General features: G+C 43.9%; 1 protein-coding gene across 1 annotated transcript in view; it reads left to right on the plus strand.

The window, feature by feature from the left end:
• Positions 1-1,577: 1,577 nt before the first annotated feature.
• Positions 1,578-20,944, plus strand: part of ADAMTS5 (ADAM metallopeptidase with thrombospondin type 1 motif 5) — a 44,626-nt gene continuing 25,259 nt past the window's right edge. The window contains exons 1-2 of the mRNA XM_035115079.3: positions 1,578-3,195; positions 16,705-16,837. Of these exons, the coding sequence (XP_034970970.1) occupies positions 2,116-3,195; positions 16,705-16,837 (1,213 nt within the window). The 5' untranslated portion in view covers positions 1,578-2,115. The remainder of the gene's footprint in view (positions 3,196-16,704; positions 16,838-20,944) is intronic.

Below are 20,944 nucleotides of genomic sequence, written 5' to 3' on the forward strand. Positions count from 1 at the left end.
TGACAGTTTGGTTGATAGAGCTCGCGGCACTTAATGTCAGGGTTGTGTGTTTGAGCCCCACGTTGGGCAAAAAGATTCCTGCATTGGAGGTGGTTGGACTAGATTGTCCTTGTGGTCCTTTGCAATGCTGCAATGCTATGATTCTGTGAATAAAAATAAGCTGAAAATGGTTAACGTTAAGTATGCCTGTAGACATTATTAGGCCATCAGTACTTAGGGGTCATTATCCTTCCCAGACAAAATTCTATTCTACATAGGTGATAAGAGTCCCATCATTTATGTACATAGCCTCTGAAGCTGCGGAGATCCAACAAGCACAGCAAACACACACATACACACCACAAATAGGACCCCTTGTTTACTCCTGTGAAACTTGTCCACTTTGGTACCTCATTTGACCTTATCATCAAGCAGATTAGCAGGAATGGTGGCCTGATTCCTTTTTCACTTGTCACATCCACTTCTGTAAAGAGGCAGTTCAACCTTGGCTTCTTCCTTCGGGGCTGCAGAGAGCCAATCTGGGTGGAATAATGAAATTGGCAGTCAACTGAGACTATGTGCCCGTCTGTCAGGTCACTAGGGCAGGGGGACATGGGTTAGGCTGGGCAGAAGGTGGGAAGGCGTTTTTCCCCCCTTGTTCTCAAGACTGTGGTAAGAGTTAACTCTTCCTAACCTTTTTTGCCCTTCTCTTGGGCGTGGGAGGAAATTACAGACCTTGGAGACTAAGTGACAGTTGGCTTGGAATAATGACAGGCAGGCTTGCCGTGAGAATCCAGGCGATAAAGATAAAAGGAAGGGGAAAGGGCTCGGCTTTTTCTCCTGTTTGCACAGAAGTGGCAGCTGCTGCCCAGGGCAGGAGCTGCAGGACAGAGCAGCGCAGCGCCCCCTCAGCCTTCCTCGGTGCTGTCGCAGCTGCTGCTGCCTCTGGTGCGCTAACCATTCCCTCCTCGCCCTGCTTGCAGGACGCCAGGAAAGTGTCGCACGTGTGTTGTTGTCGTCTTCCCTGCGGGCATCTGCCGAGACGGCGGCAGAAGAAAGCAAGCAAGCAAAAGTTTCAGGAAGATCCAGCCTTTTCCTGTCCCTATAAAGTTGTCTCATCACCCGCCCAATAAAGACCTAAGTGCCATAACAGGATCAGGGGCCAACCTGGCAGGACACCGGGGGAAGAAAGCGAAAGGCTGTAGCAAGTAAACAGGGCTGGTGAAGAAATATCAACCTTTTTACCAGGGGACGCTGTGGCTTTAAACGACTCCGAGAAGTGATCGGGTGGGTTTCCTCCCCCGCCCCGCTTGAACAAACGTCCCCTCCCTGCTCCGTCGCCTCGCTCGCTTTCTCACCTCCGCGAAGCTCCCCCGCCCCGTCCTTCTTTCTTCCTCCCCCTCCCCTTTTCAGCGGTCCTCTCGCCCTCTCCGCCCCCCCCCCCCGCGCTCCGGTGTCTGATTAAACGAGAAGGAAGTGTGGGAGTGGAGGCTGCGAAGCTCTCCCTTTAAGAGGCAGCCTGCAATGACGAATTGTTGAAATTGCCATTGCAGGATGGCATTCCACTATAAATTCATTGTTCCACCTCCTCTCATCTTCACAGCTCTCGCTCTTCTCCTCTTGTTCACATCGGCGGACTGGGGATAACGCCGCTGCCACCAAACACCCATTAAACTCGGAGCGGGAGGAGGGGGAACCTTGAGAATCTGGGACCTTTCTCCCACCCCCTGACCGGCAAGGGAGGGCTTGTTTTCTCCTACCTCTCTCTCACACACACATTCACTCACTCACTCTTTCTGCCGCCCGCCTCTCCAAACCAACTCATCAACCCAAAAAACAAGGGGACGGAGGAAGCCGGCGAGATCCTCGGTGCTGTGCCAGAGCCGACCTCGCTCCCGTCGGATGACTCGGTGGCCGAGAGAGAGAGAGAGAGCGAGGCGCAAAGTCCCAACTTCTCCGATGCCTCCTGGCTGCTGCGAGAGCCTCGTCTCCCTCCTACTGATGCGCTCTTGACTCGTCCGGCAAAGACTTCTCCAGCCTTTTGTTTTCAAGCAGCCTGTCCCGTTCGCTCCCCGATCTCCCGCCCGGATCGCCGACCCGGCAATCGACTATCCGGCTGCTGCTGCGGAGCCCACCATGCTGCTGAAGTTGCCTTGCCCTCCGCTGCCGGCGCTGCTGCTGCTTGCAAGCTTGCAAGCGGCTGCCTCGGCCGCCGGAGTTTCCCCGGCAACTTCAGCACCTGCCTATGATAAAGCTGTGCAGCTTTCCAAAGCAGCAGCAGCAGCAACGCCAGGCGCCGCGCCCCCCTTCTTCGGCCCGGAGCAGCAGCAGCAGCCACGCGGGTCCACCGGCCTCGTGGAGCGCGTGGACCAGACGTACTCGGGGGGCGGCAAGGTGGGCTACGTCCTGTACGCCGGCGGGCAGCGCTTCCTGTTGGACCTGGAGAAGGACGCGCTGCTGGGCTCCGCGGAGCAGCTGCTCCAAGGCAAGGGGCGCTGCTACTACCGCGGAACAGTGGACGGCAGCGCGCAGTCCTTGGCCGTCTTCGACCTTTGCGGTGGCTTGGACGGCTACTTCGCGGTCAAGCACGCCCGCTACACTGTGAAGCCGCTGCGTCTGGCAGACGACGGCGGGGAAGGGGCTGAGGAGGAGCCCTCCCGGGAGCGCATCTACGACGGGGAGTCCGCGCGGGTGGCGCACCTCTTCTCCAAGGAGCACTTCAGCTTCCAAACGGTGCCTTCTCGGCCCAGCTGCGAGACGCGCGGCTCGCCCAAGGTGCAGTTTCTGGACCAGAAGAAGCTGGGCCTGCGGCAGGAGGAGACGGATTTCACCACCAGGGCGGCGCTGTCGGGGAACTTCTCTCCGTCCGCCGGCCCCAGAAACAGAAAGCGGCGTTCCATCTCGCGGGCTAGGCAGGTGGAGCTTCTGCTGGTGGCCGACGACTCCATGGCCAAGAAGTACGGCAAGGGTCTCCATCACTACCTGCTGACCTTGGCCACCATTGCCTCCCGCCTCTATGGGCACGCCAGTATTGAGAACCACATCCGCCTGGCGGTGGTGAAGGTGGTGGTGCTGGGGGACAAGGAGAAGGGCTTGGAGGTGAACAAGAACGCGGCCACCACCCTCAAGAACTTCTGCAAGTGGCAGCACCAGCACAACCAACTGGACGACCAGCACGAGGAACATTACGACGCTGCCATCCTCTTCACCCGTGAGGTAGGTTTGGGAGGAGGCCGTGGCTGAGGGATCCCGCTCAGGCCTCCGCCAGCCTTGCGGAGCTGGGTTCATCACCCTCAGCTTCATTCTTCTGCTTCACCGCAGGTGTGTTGGACTTGATGACCCACAAAGTCCTCTCTTGGGCTTTGTGATTGTATTGCTGCTGTCTTTTTTTTCTTTCTTTTTAAATTCATCTCTGGTTGTAAATGTTCAAAGGTTTCCTAGCTGCTGTCTTAAAGAATCCAAAGTGCTACTGAAAACACCTGTTCGCCATTGGCTTCAATATCACTAATGCTAACTAAGGTGGTGTCACATCAGGTTTAGTGGATGCTTGAGGTTCCAGTAATAATTCCAAGCATCTGCTAGGGAGCCTGAATGAAAGGGGAGATAGATAGGTACACATGGACAGGGAAGCCCAGGCTGCTTCCACACAGCAGCTTATTGTCGACTGGCGTTGCTCCTGTGCCCAAGTTCTGCACAGCATTCATGTGATGTCCTCATGAAAAGGTAGTCCCCTGGTGTTTTCCCATTTATTGTGGGTTTACTGTTCCTGCAGAAAACTAAAGTTTTGCTTGTTTTTTTTTAAAAAAAAATCATTGCAAATAGTTGTTCTGGATTCCGTGTGGGAGGGGAGAGGATAGGTTGGCAATTTGATGAGGATCTCACATGTGCAAAAGTTGCATGCATGAGCAGTGCTGGGTCCACAATGAACTGCTGTGTGGAAGCGCCCTTGTTTCTGAACAAAATAACAAGCAATTGGGTCATGTTTCCATTTGAGATGCAGCATCCTCCTGCACTCATTTGCACTAGCCATGAGATGTTTCTTCCAAAGTAGAACCGTTGGAGCTCTGTATGCTGATGGTGAAGAACTAATGCAATTTATGTTGTAGCAAAATCAGGAAATTTAAACAGGTGTTTGTAAACACGGTTGCCAACCAGAGGTTTTTTGGAACTTATCAGGCCATTGGTCCATCTAGTTCAGTACTGTCTACACTGACTGGCAGCTTCAGGGTTTCATACAGGGGTCAATTCCCAGCCCAATAAAGAGGTGCTGGAAATTGAACCTGGGACCATTTACATGCAAAGCCTGTGCTCTAACCGCTGAGCTATGACCTATCACAGTAATTATGATCTTTTAATCCTGCCCAGTGAGCAGAAATTTGCCTTCTGGCTCTTCTGTGCTGAAGACATCCCTGACACCTGGTAGAGCAGAGAGAAAGTATGTGCGATGCTCATCTTTCAACAAGTTCTTCCAAGATTCATGTCCTCATTCCACCTGCAACCTGTTAACTTTCTCATAAGGCTGTCATGTGTCCATAATTTGCATAGTATAACCATTAGGAGATTCTTACTATAGGAGAGCAAGCTGTTAGGATTTTTTAAAAAATAAATAAAAGTAAGTTTTATTCCCATTGATGTTGCTCCTGAACAGTAATGTATATCCCTCTATTAAGATGAAGCAACACATTTCTAGCGAAACTTATACCCAGTGGTGAAGCTCAGCTGAATTTTCTGTTGGGTGGTGGTGGAAATGAATCCATTTAAGTAATAATATAAGGCACTGGTAGGCTTGCCAATCTTTCAGTCTATCTACCAGATGAGAAGAAGAACTATGAACACCTCTGGCTCAAATCCCAGTCTAACTCTATTGAGATTAGAGGGAAAGGAAAATGTGTGAGGTGGCCTCAGGGAGCTCACAACTTGCTTGCTTAGTTGCTGGTAATTTAACATGGCATTTCCAGCATGAAAAGAAAGTAGCAATAAAACCAGAGAGGCACAACATGTGTGGCTCAAGAGAGGGGAACGTAAATTCAAACCACATGTAAACATAGCTGCAGAAAAGTGGTGCACCAAGGTAGGCGAGGGGTGGGGCTCTAATGCCTCATTATCCACAGTGTGGAAATTGGTCTCCTAATCTGTTAGAATTCTGAACTGGCAAGGGTTCTCCATACAGCTTTCTGGATGAGTGCTGAGTGATAATCCAGAATCCAGAAGCATTGGCTGAACTAGTTAAGGGGAGTGGTTCCAGAGGAACATGTGACACTGTTTATGAAGCAGGACTCTTCAACATGAATGTCCCCTTCAGCATGTTCTTCCGCTTTTCCTTCTTTAATTCAGAAAAACACATAACTTTCCATTAGAGTTCCCTTCCTCCGCTACATCACTGAAGAGTGCCAGGAAAAAGAGAGGCTTGGGATCGTTTGTGGAATGAGTTACTCCAATGAAGGAGTAAGGAGAGAGACAGAAAAAGCCCTCGTATGTTTATTTATTCCTCCAAATACTTGAAATATTATGGTGTTCCTGTCGTGCTGCACTTGTCCTGTATGTTCTTTCTGTTGATGTCCAAAGCCATTTGTTTTCAACCATGAACTCGCAGGACTAGAAGGAGTCTCCTGAGTTCAACCCAGATTTTTATCAACACAAACAAAATCTTTTCTAGGCTCCTTTGAGACTAGCTCCCCTCAATCTAATTTTGCAGTTTATGTAAGCAAGTCGTTTGATGGTCCACCTGATTTTAGAAAATTGCTTTGGAGAGAACAGAGCTTGACAACTTGCATTTTTCTCAATACAGTCGCACACATATGCATGCACTAGAGTTTCCCAGAGAAATGGAGCTAGCAAGGTGGCAACCCAGTACTCTTAAGACATATTTTTAATTACTACACATCAGGGATGGCCAATGTGGTGTCCTCCTGATGCGTAGCAATAGCTTTTAGGAGCTGTCCATATTACCAAAGTGGGATGATCCACTTCAGATATATAACCAATTCAAATAGACATATAGATAGACAGCCATTATACCTTCAGAACATGAACTGGATGAACTGGTGGGATAGTCATATGAAATTGCCATCTAGAGCACAAATCCTTTGTGTATACAATAAACAAAGAGCGTTGTGGCACCTTAAAGGTTAACACATTTATTATGCCATCAGCTTTTTTTTCTTGGACTAGAATCCACTTTCTCTTCTGATGAAGTGGACTCTAGGCCATAAAATATTACATTGTAATAAATGTCTAACCCATACTCAACCTTACTAATTCTCTCACTAAATCATTTTGAAAACTTTGGAATGAGATGGTTAAGTTGCAGGTTGGAGGTACATCAAAACAATGTAGAGGAACATAATGTAGAGGAAACAAGATCCCTACATTTTGTCCATGTGAGTTTTGCCTTGTCCCATTGACATTTCTTTTGAGCATTAACAAGGGATGCAGGTTTTGCAACAAAGTTAATGGCCAAACATAGCGTTCCTTGTCTATGCTGTCCTTGGAAGGAGTAACTGAAACACGAGAACCATCACATCTTCTGCTCACTTCAGCTCCATTATCTCAGATTATATAAACTGATGTCTAAATCTGGCGTTGTCAGTTCATTGGAGATACATCTGAATTGATTTTCCTCAATTAAAACACAATCTAGGGAGAGAAAGAGAGGTATCCAGGAATGAATAAATGTGCATGGGTCTTCATCTAATGGCATTTGAAGTGAATGAGTCACTGTTCACATTTGGACTGTAAACATGAAAAAGAGTTAAAGGGTAAAAGTGTCGGAGGAGAAACATCTCACAGGGCACAGGGCTTTTTCAAGCCTACTGGTGTTTTTTGTGGAGTTTTTTTTTTTTTACCCATTTTTGTTTTTTCAACAAGACGAGAAGTAGCAGCAATTGGCATGAGTGATCAACTTTTACAACTCTGTTTTGAAAGTATGAAGTCGGTTGCTTAGCAACTAGATGCTTAGCCACACTACCATGTTTTGATGGGCTCCGAATGCTGCTCTGTTTAGTTTTTGTATACCCAGATGCCTTCTTCTAAATTGCTTGTTTTTCGGTTGTGGATCAAATGTGTGAGGTACACTTTCCATCCCTGTTTATTATTCAAGGCCACTTTGAACTTCAGTAGACTAATATTTGCATATCACCTATCAAATGAACCCACCACAATTAGAATTAGGGAGCAATTCGATTCAATTCAAGTTTAAAGGTGAATCTATCAAATGGAAAAGCAGGCATTTTTTGAAATTTGTGCTGGGTATTTGAATTTGTAGTTCTCCAACCAATGTTTAAAAAAATGCACATATTAGAGGAAAGTGTGCAGAAAATGTGTAATATAGAAATAATAATATAGGGGATTTTTTTTGCAGAAAACTGCATATAAGAGCAAGCTTATTAGGATAAATTGTCATGAAAATGCTGATGAATTTTCACAATGATGTTTTTAAATCACAAATTGCTCCAGAAATGTGGAGAACTGAATTTAAGACTGGAAAAACAAGAAACCAAGATAACCTAAATGGACAGATTGTTCCATCCCTAAATGCAATATGCAAACAATTCTTCATGCCTAACTTTATGTTCATTAAATATTCAGATTGCCATAGGATGTGCTCTCATGTTGCCAATGGTCTATAGCACGAGTGACTAACAGATTCTGCTGGAATACAACCTTCATAATTTCTGGTTATTGGGCTGTGTTGACTGGCACTGGCGGGAGCGGAAGTCCAACTATATATGGATGGCCAGAAGTTAACCATCTCAAGACTTCAGAAATTATTGTCTTGAAAGCATGCAACATTTGTCATGCTTGTTTTGAAAACATGTAACATTTGAATAATGGTGCTGGAGGAGACTCTTGAGAGTCCCATGGACTGCAAGAAGATCAAACCTATCAATTCTGAAGGAAATCAGCCCTGAGTGCTCACTGGAAGGACAGATCCTGAAGCTGAGGCTCCAATACTTTGGCCACCTCATGAGAAGAGAAGACTCCCTGGAAAAGACCCTGATGTTGGGAAAGAGGGAGGGCACTAGGAGAAGGGGACGACAGAGGATGAGATGGTTGGACAGTGATCTTGAAGCTACCAACATGAGTCTGACCAAACTGCAGGAGGCAGTGGAAGACAGGAGTGCCTGGCGTGCTCAGGTCCATAGGGTCACAAAGAGTCGGACACGACTAAATGACTAAACAACAACAACATTTGTCCGAATACAGGCTGTTTTAAAAATGGAGTTACTAGTTAAACATGTATTTATTTACTTGTTATGTAGCAACATCTTTTCTCGTGACATTTTTCACGGCGAACTTTTAAGCAGTGGTCAGAATCCCCCTCAAATTGTTGAAACTAGTTCACTGAGCCTAAAGGGGGATGTGCAGTGTGTTTGTCTCACCAAGTTCCACTTGCTCTGCAACAAATTTGCTTACAGTTGGCTTCAGACTTGACATGGATTGCCTTTGTACTGCAGAGGATCGTGCCCTGCTTTCTCCACTCACTTGGCCATCTAGACTTGAGGGGTTCTGCACTTGCTCCATAACAACAACGCATGCATGCCCAGAGCATACCCTGTAAGACTGTATTTCATGGAAAGATCTGTAATAGTAGGTATACTGACTTTCATGAAATCTTGTTTGCTGTTACCATTCTTCTTATCAAGGGACTCATGATACATTTAGGCTGCAATCCCTAATTAGGATGTAAGCATCATCAAGCACAGTGAGACTTCCTTCTGAGTAAACATACAAAGGCTTATTCTGTTAAGGGGGTTGCTTTGAACACTACTGAAAATGACTACAAAACTACTATTACTACCTCCAAAACTCAGCTTTCTAGCATTTATTTAGTATCTGTGTTTAGTAACAGGTGAAGTGTGTTTCTGAGGATGATACAAGTGTGTAGAGGACTCAGAATCCAACATTCAGTCACATATTTTGCTAATCTGTGTCTCTGCTGGAATGCTGGCCTGTAAAAATGTCCAATTTTTAGACTTTTTCTCTAGGAATTGCAGTGATTGTGGTCTTGGACCACATATATACCAAGTTTTAGCCTAATAGTTGTAGAAGTAGTAATCTAACAATTTGATGTCTCTGTGATGGAGTTAGTGAGTCAATAAGCCACATACATCTTTTATTTGCACAAATACCTGCACAATATATTATTGAAATTGGTTCTTCTTTGTGAAGTTTGGGGGGGGGTTAAAAAGCTTATTCTGTTGCATTCATTTCAATCTTTGTTTCAGTTGATAACCTGTTCCAACTCAGTACCCTGAGACAGGTTAACAGTATTGCTGTTGGAAAAGATTTAGGAATACCTGAGGTGAGAGTCAAGTTAGAGGAATTCTTAACTGCCTTGTTGCTTATCAGTGAGATTTTTTTCATTCTCCTTCCCACTCCTGTTTGTTCTGTTTTCTTGATGTTTCCTGTTAACTTTCGCTTTATATTTGAGCTTCCACACAATGTAAAAGCCACTTCATAGAATATGGCACCAATTTAACCTACGGTAGTAGCCTTCATTGGTCCAAGTAGAGTTGTTAACAACACAGTTCAGTGGGATTGCTTCCAAATTGGTATTATAAGATTGAAGATTGATGAGACATGTAATTTATTTGGCTTGGGTGGGTATGTAGTTGGTTAAAAGCCAGATCTGTTTAAGAACTCCTGCCAAGGGTAAGATTTTCAAATGTTCATGCCCAAAGTATTCTGCATGTTAAGTCCATTTGCATTAGCCAATATGTTGAGCATCAGTCCTGTCTGCCCATGACTAATTTGGTGGTTCTGGAAACTAGTTATTTGCTGTGTTAACACTGCTTGTTGACTCAAACAATGTTCTCCAGACTGTCTGTCACAAGGCAAACACATGATGGAAGAGGGTTCCAGCTGTCTAAACCAACTCCATTCTTCTCATTACTTGAGCCTGTTTCATTGTCACTCTGTAAAATCCACCAAATCTATTTCCGTCGTCACCTGAGATCAATCGGAGCAGAAGCTCTGGGAGACAGAATACAGTAAGCAGTTTGGACTAAGTCCACTTATATTATTTCCCACTCACCCTTCCCCAAGTCATGTGACAACTGAAGGAGATGATTCTAACAAAAGACATAAAAGTAGCCAAGTCTTGAAAGCTGGGTGGTTCAAGAAGTGGGTGGTATATTCAACGATAATGTTAACACGCCTGTCTCATTAAGAAAAACCACATATCGGCCAGAGGTCATGGCTTTGCCGTTTTCCATGCAGCACTTGTTTGTGGGATCCGGTTAATTATCAAAGTGAAAGTGGTACTGAAACGTAACAGCAAGTGCTGAGTTATCCAAGTCCTATAAATGATAATTTTGTTGAGCAAAATGCATGCTTTCTTTGGCACTAGTAACTTTTCCTTAACAAACCACTATCCTGTGTTAGTATTCCAGGGGACAGGCTATAATACCAAATGCCAGCAGTTATAGCTATATGGGTTCTAAGTATTTAATGTCAATTTTAACTGAGACCCCGATTGTGCTAAAATGATTGCATTTGATCTTCCTAAAGAAACTTCTCCACTGTCATTCACGTAAATACAGGGTAGCATGCTTAAAATGTGCCATTCTACTATGGCGGTATAGGATTATTTCTACAAGAAATTATCTAGTTGTGCAATATGTGAACAAACATATACTGTAATACCCTCCTTCCATCACTACAAGTTACTGCAGGCATTGCATGGTGTACTGAAAACACTGCTTCAGTACAGATGTCATGCCAAATAAGGTAACAGGAAGATTAACTATGGTTAGCATGGCATCTGAATTGTCAAACCATGGTTCGAAGTGGATTTATAAACCATGGTTTGTGCTATGATTCAGTGTGATGCTTGAACTGACAAATAATAGTAGCTGTACCTCCAGAGACCACTGTACCATAGAAACAAAGGGCTGAAGAGACATACAGGTGAAACTCAGGAAATTTGAATATCATCAAAAAGTGCATTTATTTATTTATTTATTTAATGCAACCTATTATTTTTTATTCTTTTAATTTTTACAAATGCTTTCTTTTGGAAATGCCACAGTAATAAAACAAATAGTTACAATACTACAAAAATAATCACCACTATTCCCTTTCATTAATTTCATTTCATTTATAATTAACCCGCTTAACGACAAATAATTACAATTACAACAAATAAAGGCTTGACATATCTTGCTTTGCATGTCATGCATCTATCTCATATATTAGCTTCACCTTTTAAGTTGCATTACTAAAATAAATGCACTTTCTGATGATATTCTAATTTTCCGAGTTTCACCTGTACAAATCAGACATGTCACTCTTGGTGGTGGTTCCCTAAGCATGTGGTACCTAGCACAAAATGTTGCGGGATAGTCTGCTCAGTGTTTCAGTCCATCAGCCATGCCCTATTCTAGGAGGTTTCATTTCCTCCTCCCTAGTTTTTTAGTTTCCGTGTTCTAACAGTCAGCTAGTTCTGTGCCCACTGAGCAAGCTCAGACTTCATTGGGCTATTTGGACTTTGGTTCTTTGCCATCTTAGTCTCTGTCCCCCCCCCGCCTATTTTTTCTACTTCTGCAAACATCAGGCTTCCTCTGAGCATGTTGAGGCCTCCTTTTTCTATGTGGATATTGACTTCATAAGGAAAGGCACTCAGAAAATGAGTTCGCTATGGGAAAAATACAAAATCCCTTATCTTTAATTTTGAAATGTAACTCTGCCCCACCCAAAAAATCCTGACATCTAAGAGACTGTCAAATGAGTTACAGATTTTCTGATGTCCTGCTCATTTTTTCCAAAATCAATAGTGTCAAGCCTTAAATTTCCTTATACATTGCAACCCTACATTGTACACTTCCTGTGCAGTGACTTTGTATTGATCCAGCTACTTTGGAATAATATCAGATAAGTTGAGGCCAGCTGCTGGAATCTTTCTTTTAAAATGCATGTGTGGTACAGAGGTCAAGTGGCCTAGGTAACATACCCAACTCCCCCAACCATTCTTCATAAGGCTTGGTTTCCAAACCGTTTTAATATCTTGGTTGCCCTCTTCTGCACACATTCCAGCTCGTCAATATCCTCCTTAAATTGTACCACCCAGAATTGTACACAGTACTGCAGATCCAAGGCAGAATAGAGCGGTACTATTACTTCCCTTGATTGGGACACTATACTTTTTTTGATGCAGCCTAGAAGAGCTTTAGCATTTGTTTGTTTGTTTGTTGTTTTGCTGGAGTATCACACTGTTGACTAAGACTCCTAGATCCTTTTCACATGTCCTACTGGTGTCCCCCATCTGCCTAAGTGTAGAACCTTATATTTGTCTCTGTTGAAATTCATTTTTTTAGTTTTGGCCCAGCTCTCCAATCAGTTAAGGGCATATTGAATCCCAATTCAGCCTTCTGCAGCATTGGCTACCCCTCCCATTTTGGTGCCATCTGCAAATTCCATGAGCATCCCTTCCCCCCCCACCATAGCTGCCAAGTTTTCCCTTTTCTCACGAGGAAGCCTATTCAGCATAAGGGAAAATCCCTGTAAAAAAGGGATAACTTGGCAGCTATGCCCCCCACCCCTGTTCTCCAATGTTCCAACAAATGCCAGTCTGTAGCTGAGTCTCCAGGTCCAGAACTGGCTGTTGACGCATCTAGATGTTAGTCCCACACAGGCCAGGACTTCCTCACTTAGTAGCTGCTTCTAATGTCTCTCACAGCCCAAGCCCTAGTGGCAGATGCAAGGATTGCTCACTGTATAAATGGCATCTTATATCTTTTGGCCCTTTGTCTCAGACAGCTCTTAGTTTCAAATCAATGAATGGGGGAGATACTCCAGTGTGAAGCCTTCAGTGAGAGAGGCACTGCAGTAGCAGTCATCCTTTTGCCCCTGAGCTCTATCTTTGGCCAATCCAATTGCCAGCCACCATACTGACCATTGTGGTCATACTACCAACCATAAAAAGTGGTCGTGAAATTAGCAAAGTATTCCAGCTTTCATGAAATATTTATTTCTTTTCATGAAATCCCTCCTAGCATAATCCTCTACACACCTACTCAGAAGTAAGCACCTTTCATCAAAATAAAAGAAAATAAATTTCAGCGGGAGGCCCAGTAAGTAATGTATGTGACTGTAGCCTAACTTTTATATAAATTACATTTAAAACATTATCAATATTAATAATAATAATAATATCTTTATTACGGTCATAGACCAGCAAAAAAAGAAAAAGAAAACCAATAATACATAAAAAGATAGTTCTTGAGTATCATCTTTGAATAATACTGTTTCATTTAAAACATTAAATTTGCATGGTTTGCCAAATTCCTGCAAGTTGGTGAATTAGGCAGAAGCATAGCTAATGATGTGTGTTAGTCATTAGATGGCTTTCTTCCTTAACTAGACAGAACATTTTGAATGTTTTATGAACTTGGCAATATTCTACACATTTCGTAAATCGTGCAAATTATCAAATTTAGTGGCATAGAAAAACATGCACGCACATCCATAAAGCAACAGTCGTTAAAGTAGGGTGTCTACAATGCCCTGTTGCCAGAATTTTTAGAGTAAGAGGTTAAGCACTTGTGGCTAAGAGTCACTATGGGATAGTAACAGTATAGTATGTATGCATAATTTCCATGGAAGTGGTAAATTTGTAAAAAGAATATTTGAATAAAACGGAAATTGTGGATTTGGAAAAATAAGGCATCGTGCTGATAGGTTTCTTGGGTGGTTTCTTGTAAAAACAGCAGTATTTTTATTTTTTGTATTTTACGTATGTAAAAAAATTGGAAAGCCACTTACTCAGATTGGAATTACTCCTAGGGAGCATCAGAATTGTTTTCACAGGTGCTGCTTTCAATCAAGGGTCTGCCACATTTACCTTCATATGGCCTTTTTGAGCAGTTTTGGTATCCATACATGGGCTAACCTACACCATAAACTCTGAATAATTAGAAACTCATTCATTGCAAGAAATGTGCTGCACATGCTGTAGAATTGCAGGCATAGAACATGTGTGCCTGACCAGAATCCATACTTTTTTCAATATTATTTTGTAGAATGAGCAATGGACAAAATGAGGGGCTTTAAGCAGAAACATTTCCCTTTACGTTGATGAGCATTTCAACCACATTATTTATGCTGTTAATGTGTCCAAACAACTCAGTGGCTCCATACTTTGTTAGTCACACTTAAATTCCCACTTACTTCAGTGGGATAATCCTGATAAGGGAGGGGCAGATATCACAGCTGTGGCCATGCTCTCCAGAAACACTAGTATTAGAACTTAATTGAAAAACGTTGCTTGCCAATACACATAAAGTGTTGTTTGTCATGTCACATAATCACAAATTAAAATGGTGCTTACGGAAAACTTTCATGAGCAACTCCTGAAGTTAGAACAGGATTGGAAACTTTTCAAACCCTATGTTTCTATCTATGTACACTGTCTACAAGCAAAAGCAGTGGGCCTGTCTCAATCAAATAAAGCTGGATGGTCTCCAAAGCATCGTGGGATGCGTGCTGGGGGATGGATCAACTGTATATCAGCTTTGCCAACACAGGAACCTACCGAACTAAAATATTTCAAAAGAAGCCTAGGATTAAACAATCCTGCAATATGATTTAAAATGCCAGTGCCTATCAAGGGTTTGAAGTACACAGCCATATCAAGGGCCTTATTCTTAGAACACTTCTTCAATAATGCAACAACACTGCAATGCATAAAATTGCATGTCCAGGATTTACCATTAGAGCCAGTGTGGTGTAGCGGTTAGAGTGTTGGGCTAGGATCTGGGAGGCTAGGGTTCAAATTCCCACTCGGCCATGAAGCTCGCTGGGTGACCTAAGGTCAGTTGGTATTTCTTGGCCTAACGTACCTCTCAGGGTCATTGGGAGGAGAAAATGGGGAGGAGGGGAGTAATGTATTGCCATCTTGAGCTCCAAGCATTGCCTCTCCTCAAGTGAACTGACCTGGGCCCTGCCATCACCAACTGAAGCCCTTTGTGTGCCCGCCTCCCATAGGAGGTTAGAGGTGTTGGCATACACGCTGAAGACCTGGACTCCAAGCCCCCCCCCCCGTTAGCATCTGCCGGGTGTCTTCTCCGCTCCGGTAGCCAACTGGAACACGATCCAGGCTCCTCGGAGTCTGGACACGTTACCTGCAGAGCTTCATCCCAGCGTTAGTGTGGTTTGGCAGCAGCAGCAACAACAAAGAAACTCAGAAGATCTTGCATATTTACAAGTGTTTATTCTAGAAGCATATCAGAGCATGTACAGATACGTCTTCCTCCATAGCGAAAGCAAAGTAACTAACATTACAATAGCACAATAAATGGAAGTATACATCATGTGACACATTCAACATCCTCTTCCAAGCTTGTTCCTGTTTAAGGTGGAACAGAATCTACTATGAAATCCTAACAAGAGGGTGGCAAAGCAAAAATGGGCCTTTTCTGTGGTGGCTCTCCATTTGCGGAATGCTCTGCCAAGGGAGGCTCACCTGGCACCTTCATTGCATATTTTTAGCTGCCAGGCAAAAACATTCCTCTACAAGCAGACCTTTGCCTAAGTAAACTATCTGTGGCTTTTTAAACTGTGTGTGGGGTATTGTTTTTGTTTACTACTATGGTATGTAGTTTTGTGTTTCTATATTGTAAACTGCCCTGCGATCCCTGGATGAAGGGTGGTATAGATATTCAATAAATAAATGAAATCAAAGGAAAGGTGGGGTAGAAATATAATGAATAAATTTACCTGTGCACCTGTATACATCTCTAAGGGAATAAGAAACCTGAGGCAGGAATATAAAATTCAAAGTGACAGCTATGTGATAAAGGATCAGCAGTAGCAATCATTTCTTGTTCCATGGAGCTGTGAGCCACACCCATGAGAAATAACTCTGCTTTCAAAGTCACTTAATCACAGAATGAAGGAGAAGAGAGTCAGGCTGCTCTGATGTTTCCAGGTTTTGTTGTTTCTTTTTCAGAAGTTAGATTTGCTTTCTGATCACTTTAAAAACAATAGGAATTGAGGTCGGCTCAGGAGTTGATACTCCAAGCACTTCCCCATGTAAGGAACCCAAACAGATGAGCTTTGCCCTCTCAGCTACAGTAACCCTTGCCTTAAAGCAAAATTATTTTGGCAACCATCCCAGGCCTGGCAGGTCAGAAGAAAGGGGAAGAAGATTATGCCGCAACTGGGGGAAAGTCTCTGGAAAGCACTGAAAAGCTCAGGGACGGGAATAGTTGCCAAAACGGCCTTCACCACTGATAATCAGCACATTGCAGATACTCATGTCAGCCTGAGTTGGCAAAAGAGAATTGGAACGCCACCTCCCAGTCCAGCAAGGCACACACAGAGACCTGGCCCACACCGAACCCTCCGCAGCCAGCATCTGTCTTCACCTCCTTAGGAATGTCTTCCCACACTTTTAGAATGGTGTTTCTGAATAGTAAAACAGTATATATACAGTATACGAGTTAACTCAAGAGCTGCCCCCCCCCACCGCCACCCAGCTTTCTTTACAATAAATGGAAACGGTTTCCGACTGATCTTAGCAAATTGTCAGCTTGAGCTTTGAGCGAGTCTGCCGAAGAGCCCAGGGCGTTGCTCATGTTGACTTTGTCGTTGCCCTCCTGGTGTCGGCTGTTATCGTCCGCCGTGTCTTGCTGCTTGCAAAGAGCCTTCAGCTCAGAGCTGTCATTGCCTGTGGGTGCAAAACTGTACTTCAAATGCTTTCTTTTCCCTTTCCTTCCTCGGCAGGATTTATGTGGGCACCATTCATGTGATACTCTGGGAATGGCTGACGTTGGAACCATATGCTCTCCTGAGCGCAGCTGTGCAGTGATTGAAGATGACGGCCTCCATGCGGCTTTTACGGTGGCTCACGAAATTGGTATGCAGTGCCTTTTCTGTTCCCTTGCCAAATACAACACTTGTAACAGCTGCATTAGTAACCAAAATACTTTACAAGTAATTCCAGATTTCCCCCTGGTTCACATATACACTTGGGGATTAAGGCTGTGTACATAGGCACTTTGGGGTTAACTAATAGGGGATCAGAAGGCAAGTGGAGGTACACAGTAGGTGTTTCCTTTCTGACAGTGTCACTTTTAAGCAATGATCGGAATGGAAATTGGAGGGCTGCTACTGTCCATTCATGTCCCTTTCAAAGAGGGGTCCCTCCCATCAATGAAGAATTTGAGCTCACTTGGCGGGTAAACAGCTTTCTATATATGTCTGCCTACTGGGTTAAGTGGCTTGCTGTTTATATTGTACCACCACATTCCTCTGAATGGCAAGATGCAAGTTTCAAATGATGGGGTAATTGGAAATTCTGGTGAAAAGGAGCACTGTTTATCTAGGGCAGTGGTGAGACTGTAGGGGTGTAACTTTAGATAGCAGTGAGGTTCAGATAATCAAGGCTCGTCTATTGGGGATTCTACAATAATTACAAAATAGACCCAGGAACAGACACCAGGATTATTTTGGAATGTTTTCTTGGCAGGAAAAAAGAGCTGACATTAACGTTCACAAGCAAGTTCAGATTTTCAATGCCATCGCCCAAGTGTATTCATGAACTAGAGATAAGCAGTTAGTTTCCTCCTTGGTGTGTGTGTGTGTGGGGGGGGAGTTATTAAAATTTTCTCTCTCAACATTTCCTCTTCAAATAGCTAATTTTGACATTTGCAAGTTCATTCCTTTGCAGAATAGTAGTAGCTTGAACACTACTGCAATTTTTTAAAGTTGGTATTTTGGGGTATATTTAACAAAAAATATATTTGACTGGGTGGTCACATTAGCTGCCAGCTACAATAGCATCAGATATTAACAGCAAGCTTTGGTATCAAGTTTCACTTCCCCTCCCTTTTTTTGAATGGCAAAAATAATGTAAGGCTTTTCTAATGCAGATATTCCTATTTTATATTATACGTTAATTAACCACCTTTCAAAATACAATATTTTCGCAAGGCAGCTTAGAATATCTGAAACTGCCGCACAACTAAAAACATATACAATTATACTAACAATGCATCATACAACCAGGGAACAATAACATCGCACTATCCATAACAGCAATTTCATAGAATTGTAGAGTTGGAGGGAATCCCAATGGCCATCTAGTCCAGCCCCCTGCTGTCACATGGAGGATGGAGCAAGCTCATTTTCTCCTGCTCCAGATGCTGGAACCTGAACCAATGGCTTCATGTTTCAAGAAATGAGATTCCAACTAAACATCAGGAAGAACTTTCTGATGGTAACAGCTGTCCGGTATTGGAACGGTCTCCTTCAGGAGGTTGTGGACTCTCCTTCCTTGGAGATTTTTAAGCAGAGGTTGGATGGCCACCTGTCATGTATGATCTAGTTGAGATCCCTGCACTGCAGGGGGTTGGACTAGATGAACCTCAGGGACCCATTCCATGTCTACAGTTCTAAAGTGGCAAAATAGCTTTTCAAAGCCAGCAAGCTCACTGATTAGCACACCAGAACCCCTCAAGGTGCTTTGTAGTCCTGCTTTCCTGAGCCAAGCCAACCTTCCCTACTGACTGGCACCTTTGGGAAGATCAGGTCTGTTTCCAGTGTTGTTATTTGCAGTAGCAGGAACATGATTCAGGCAGCTCAAGCACTCCATGGCACATCGGGTGCCGGTGGGCTGATGTGAAGTTTCAAGTGTGCAGCACCCAAGCTGCAACCTGAGGCGTGCCCTGCACTACACGTTCTCTCAAAACATTGCCAGGGGAAGATCATTTGTAGCTTAGAGCATGGATGTTAAGGAAAGGGTTATTGCTGAGTGCCAGAATGTATGCTCTGCATGTAGAAGCCCCCCAGATTCGATTCCTGGTATCTCCAGGCAGGGCTGGAAAATACTGGTGTCTTACACCCTGGAGAGGCCTTGCCAGCCTCTGTAGATATTATTGAGCTATAGAGAGGAATGGTCCCCCTTAAATGCAAGGAAGTTTCCTGCATTCCTAAAGTGTGGGTCGGTTTCAGCGATGAACATGCACAAACACAGCAGCTGCTTTTTTCAGTGCCCAGAGAACCCAGAGCTTTTTCAGCTTTAATTCATGTAAGGAAGATGATCCATCCAGTGTTTAGCTAGAGAACAGCTGGTTGTAAATTTAAACGACAGCCTTTATTTTACTCTGAGATGTTAAGCGCAGGAGGAAGCAGGAAGAGAGGGCTGTTCCAAAATCAGCCCTCCTTTTACCAGGGGGTCTCTTGTGCCAGCTAGACATTCTGTAAGATGGAATATAGGGTGCTTCTTGCCTGAAGTAACAGCCGTGGTGAAACTCGGGGTCCCTGTTTACCAAGAGAGTAGACTTTTCAGGTCGACATTTGCCTTGCATGCTAACATAGTCACAATTGCTAGAGATGTTTTCCATGAGGAACATTAGCTGTGCAGAGGGAACACTAAATTTAAAAATGGAAAACAGTTCTCCCTCACCCCTTTACATTCTTGGAAGGGAATAACAAGGCTAAGGGAACTTTCAGAGAGTGCCAACTACAGCTTTGCCTTGTAACTTGTGCCAAACCAAAGTAAAGTTTGCTTTGGGAGTATTGCCGTGCCAGTTCAGTTTTCAAACAGCGAGCAGGTAGGATGCAAGAGTGTTGTGCTTAATATCATTTGACCCTAACATAAAGAAACGCACAAAATCTGAAATCATGGGTTTTATTAGTAGTGCTAATGTAACTACTGACACCGGACACCCTTTAGCAAAGGGGGAGCTCTAGTCTGGAAACATTTGGAAATAGATCGTAACAGTGGCATATTACTGAGGCTCGCCACCTCAGGAAACAAGCCATTTGAGGCTGCCAGGTGTCACTGAGAGCTGAAAGGACCTGTATCTCTGTGGCAGAAAGTATCAGTTGGCAAGAAGAGACCTCTGCCTGAAACTTTGGAGAGTGGCTGCCAGATAGAGTAGACCTAGGATCACCAACCTGGTGCCTGTGACTGCCATAACACCCATGAAGGCTTCCAGTGACCCCCTGGGGAGATGCTCCAGTCCTACTAGAAGTAAAGTTATTATGGGGGAAAGCATGCAGGTATCCCTAAACCAGGCATGTCCAACAGGTAGATCGTGATCTACTGGTAGATCACTGGACGTCTGTGGTAGATCACTGGTAGATCATTGGCTCCCCCCAAAGAAGCTGCACAACTGTGGCTCCCCTAAAAATAGCTCAACATTTTACATCCTCCCTGAAAAAAACTCAACAACTTTGACCTGAACCCCAAAAAGGGGGTAGATCACTGCCAGTTTTTAACTCTGTGAGTAGATTGCAGTCTCTTGGGAGTTGGCCACCCCTGCCCTAAACAATTTATCTGAAATGAGAGTGGTGTTGGTACAGTCAAACGTCAGTTCCCAAACGCCTCCATTTTGAAATGTTTTGGCTCCCGGATACCAAAAACCCGGAAGTAAGTGTTCCGGTTTTTGAACATTTTTCAGAAGTTGAAATGTAGTAGTAGACTGTATTGTTGGTCCCCCATTCATGGTGCAGCCTTCCTAGGAAGGCTCACTTGAAGCCAGCAGCACTAGCTTGAAGAGGCCAACTAACCCCTTTTTTATTTTCTGAGTCTTTTATCTTTCATACAGTTATAAAAAATTGCCAGTGTTTCTTTCTTGTCTGTTTGCGGCTTTATTTCTTGTGACATTGTAATAGTGTAGAGAGCACCCTGGATATAAATTTGTTCAAGGGCGGTATAGAAATCTGCTAAATTAATTCTATATTTGCTTCCAGCCTTCTCTTTAGGTATAATTCAAACTGCCAAATTGCTCATGTGACAACAGCAAATATCACATAAAAGGTGGTTATTTGAATGTTTTGTCATAAAGCAATTCAGTGGCTGTTAATGGGAAGGGGAAATTATTCCCACATGAAGAGGTTTTTTAATTGGATGTCTGAATCCATTCTGTAGAAATTTTATTTGCTTTTGGACTCCCTGGTTGAATAGCTTCTCTCAAATAGGTTTATGCTACTGTTATTCTTGCATAGCCAGCCCTTT

This window comes from Zootoca vivipara, chromosome 4, assembly GCF_965207765.1.
Source record: "Zootoca vivipara chromosome 4, rZooViv2.hap1.1, whole genome shotgun sequence".
NCBI lineage: Eukaryota > Metazoa > Chordata > Lepidosauria > Squamata > Lacertidae > Zootoca > Zootoca vivipara.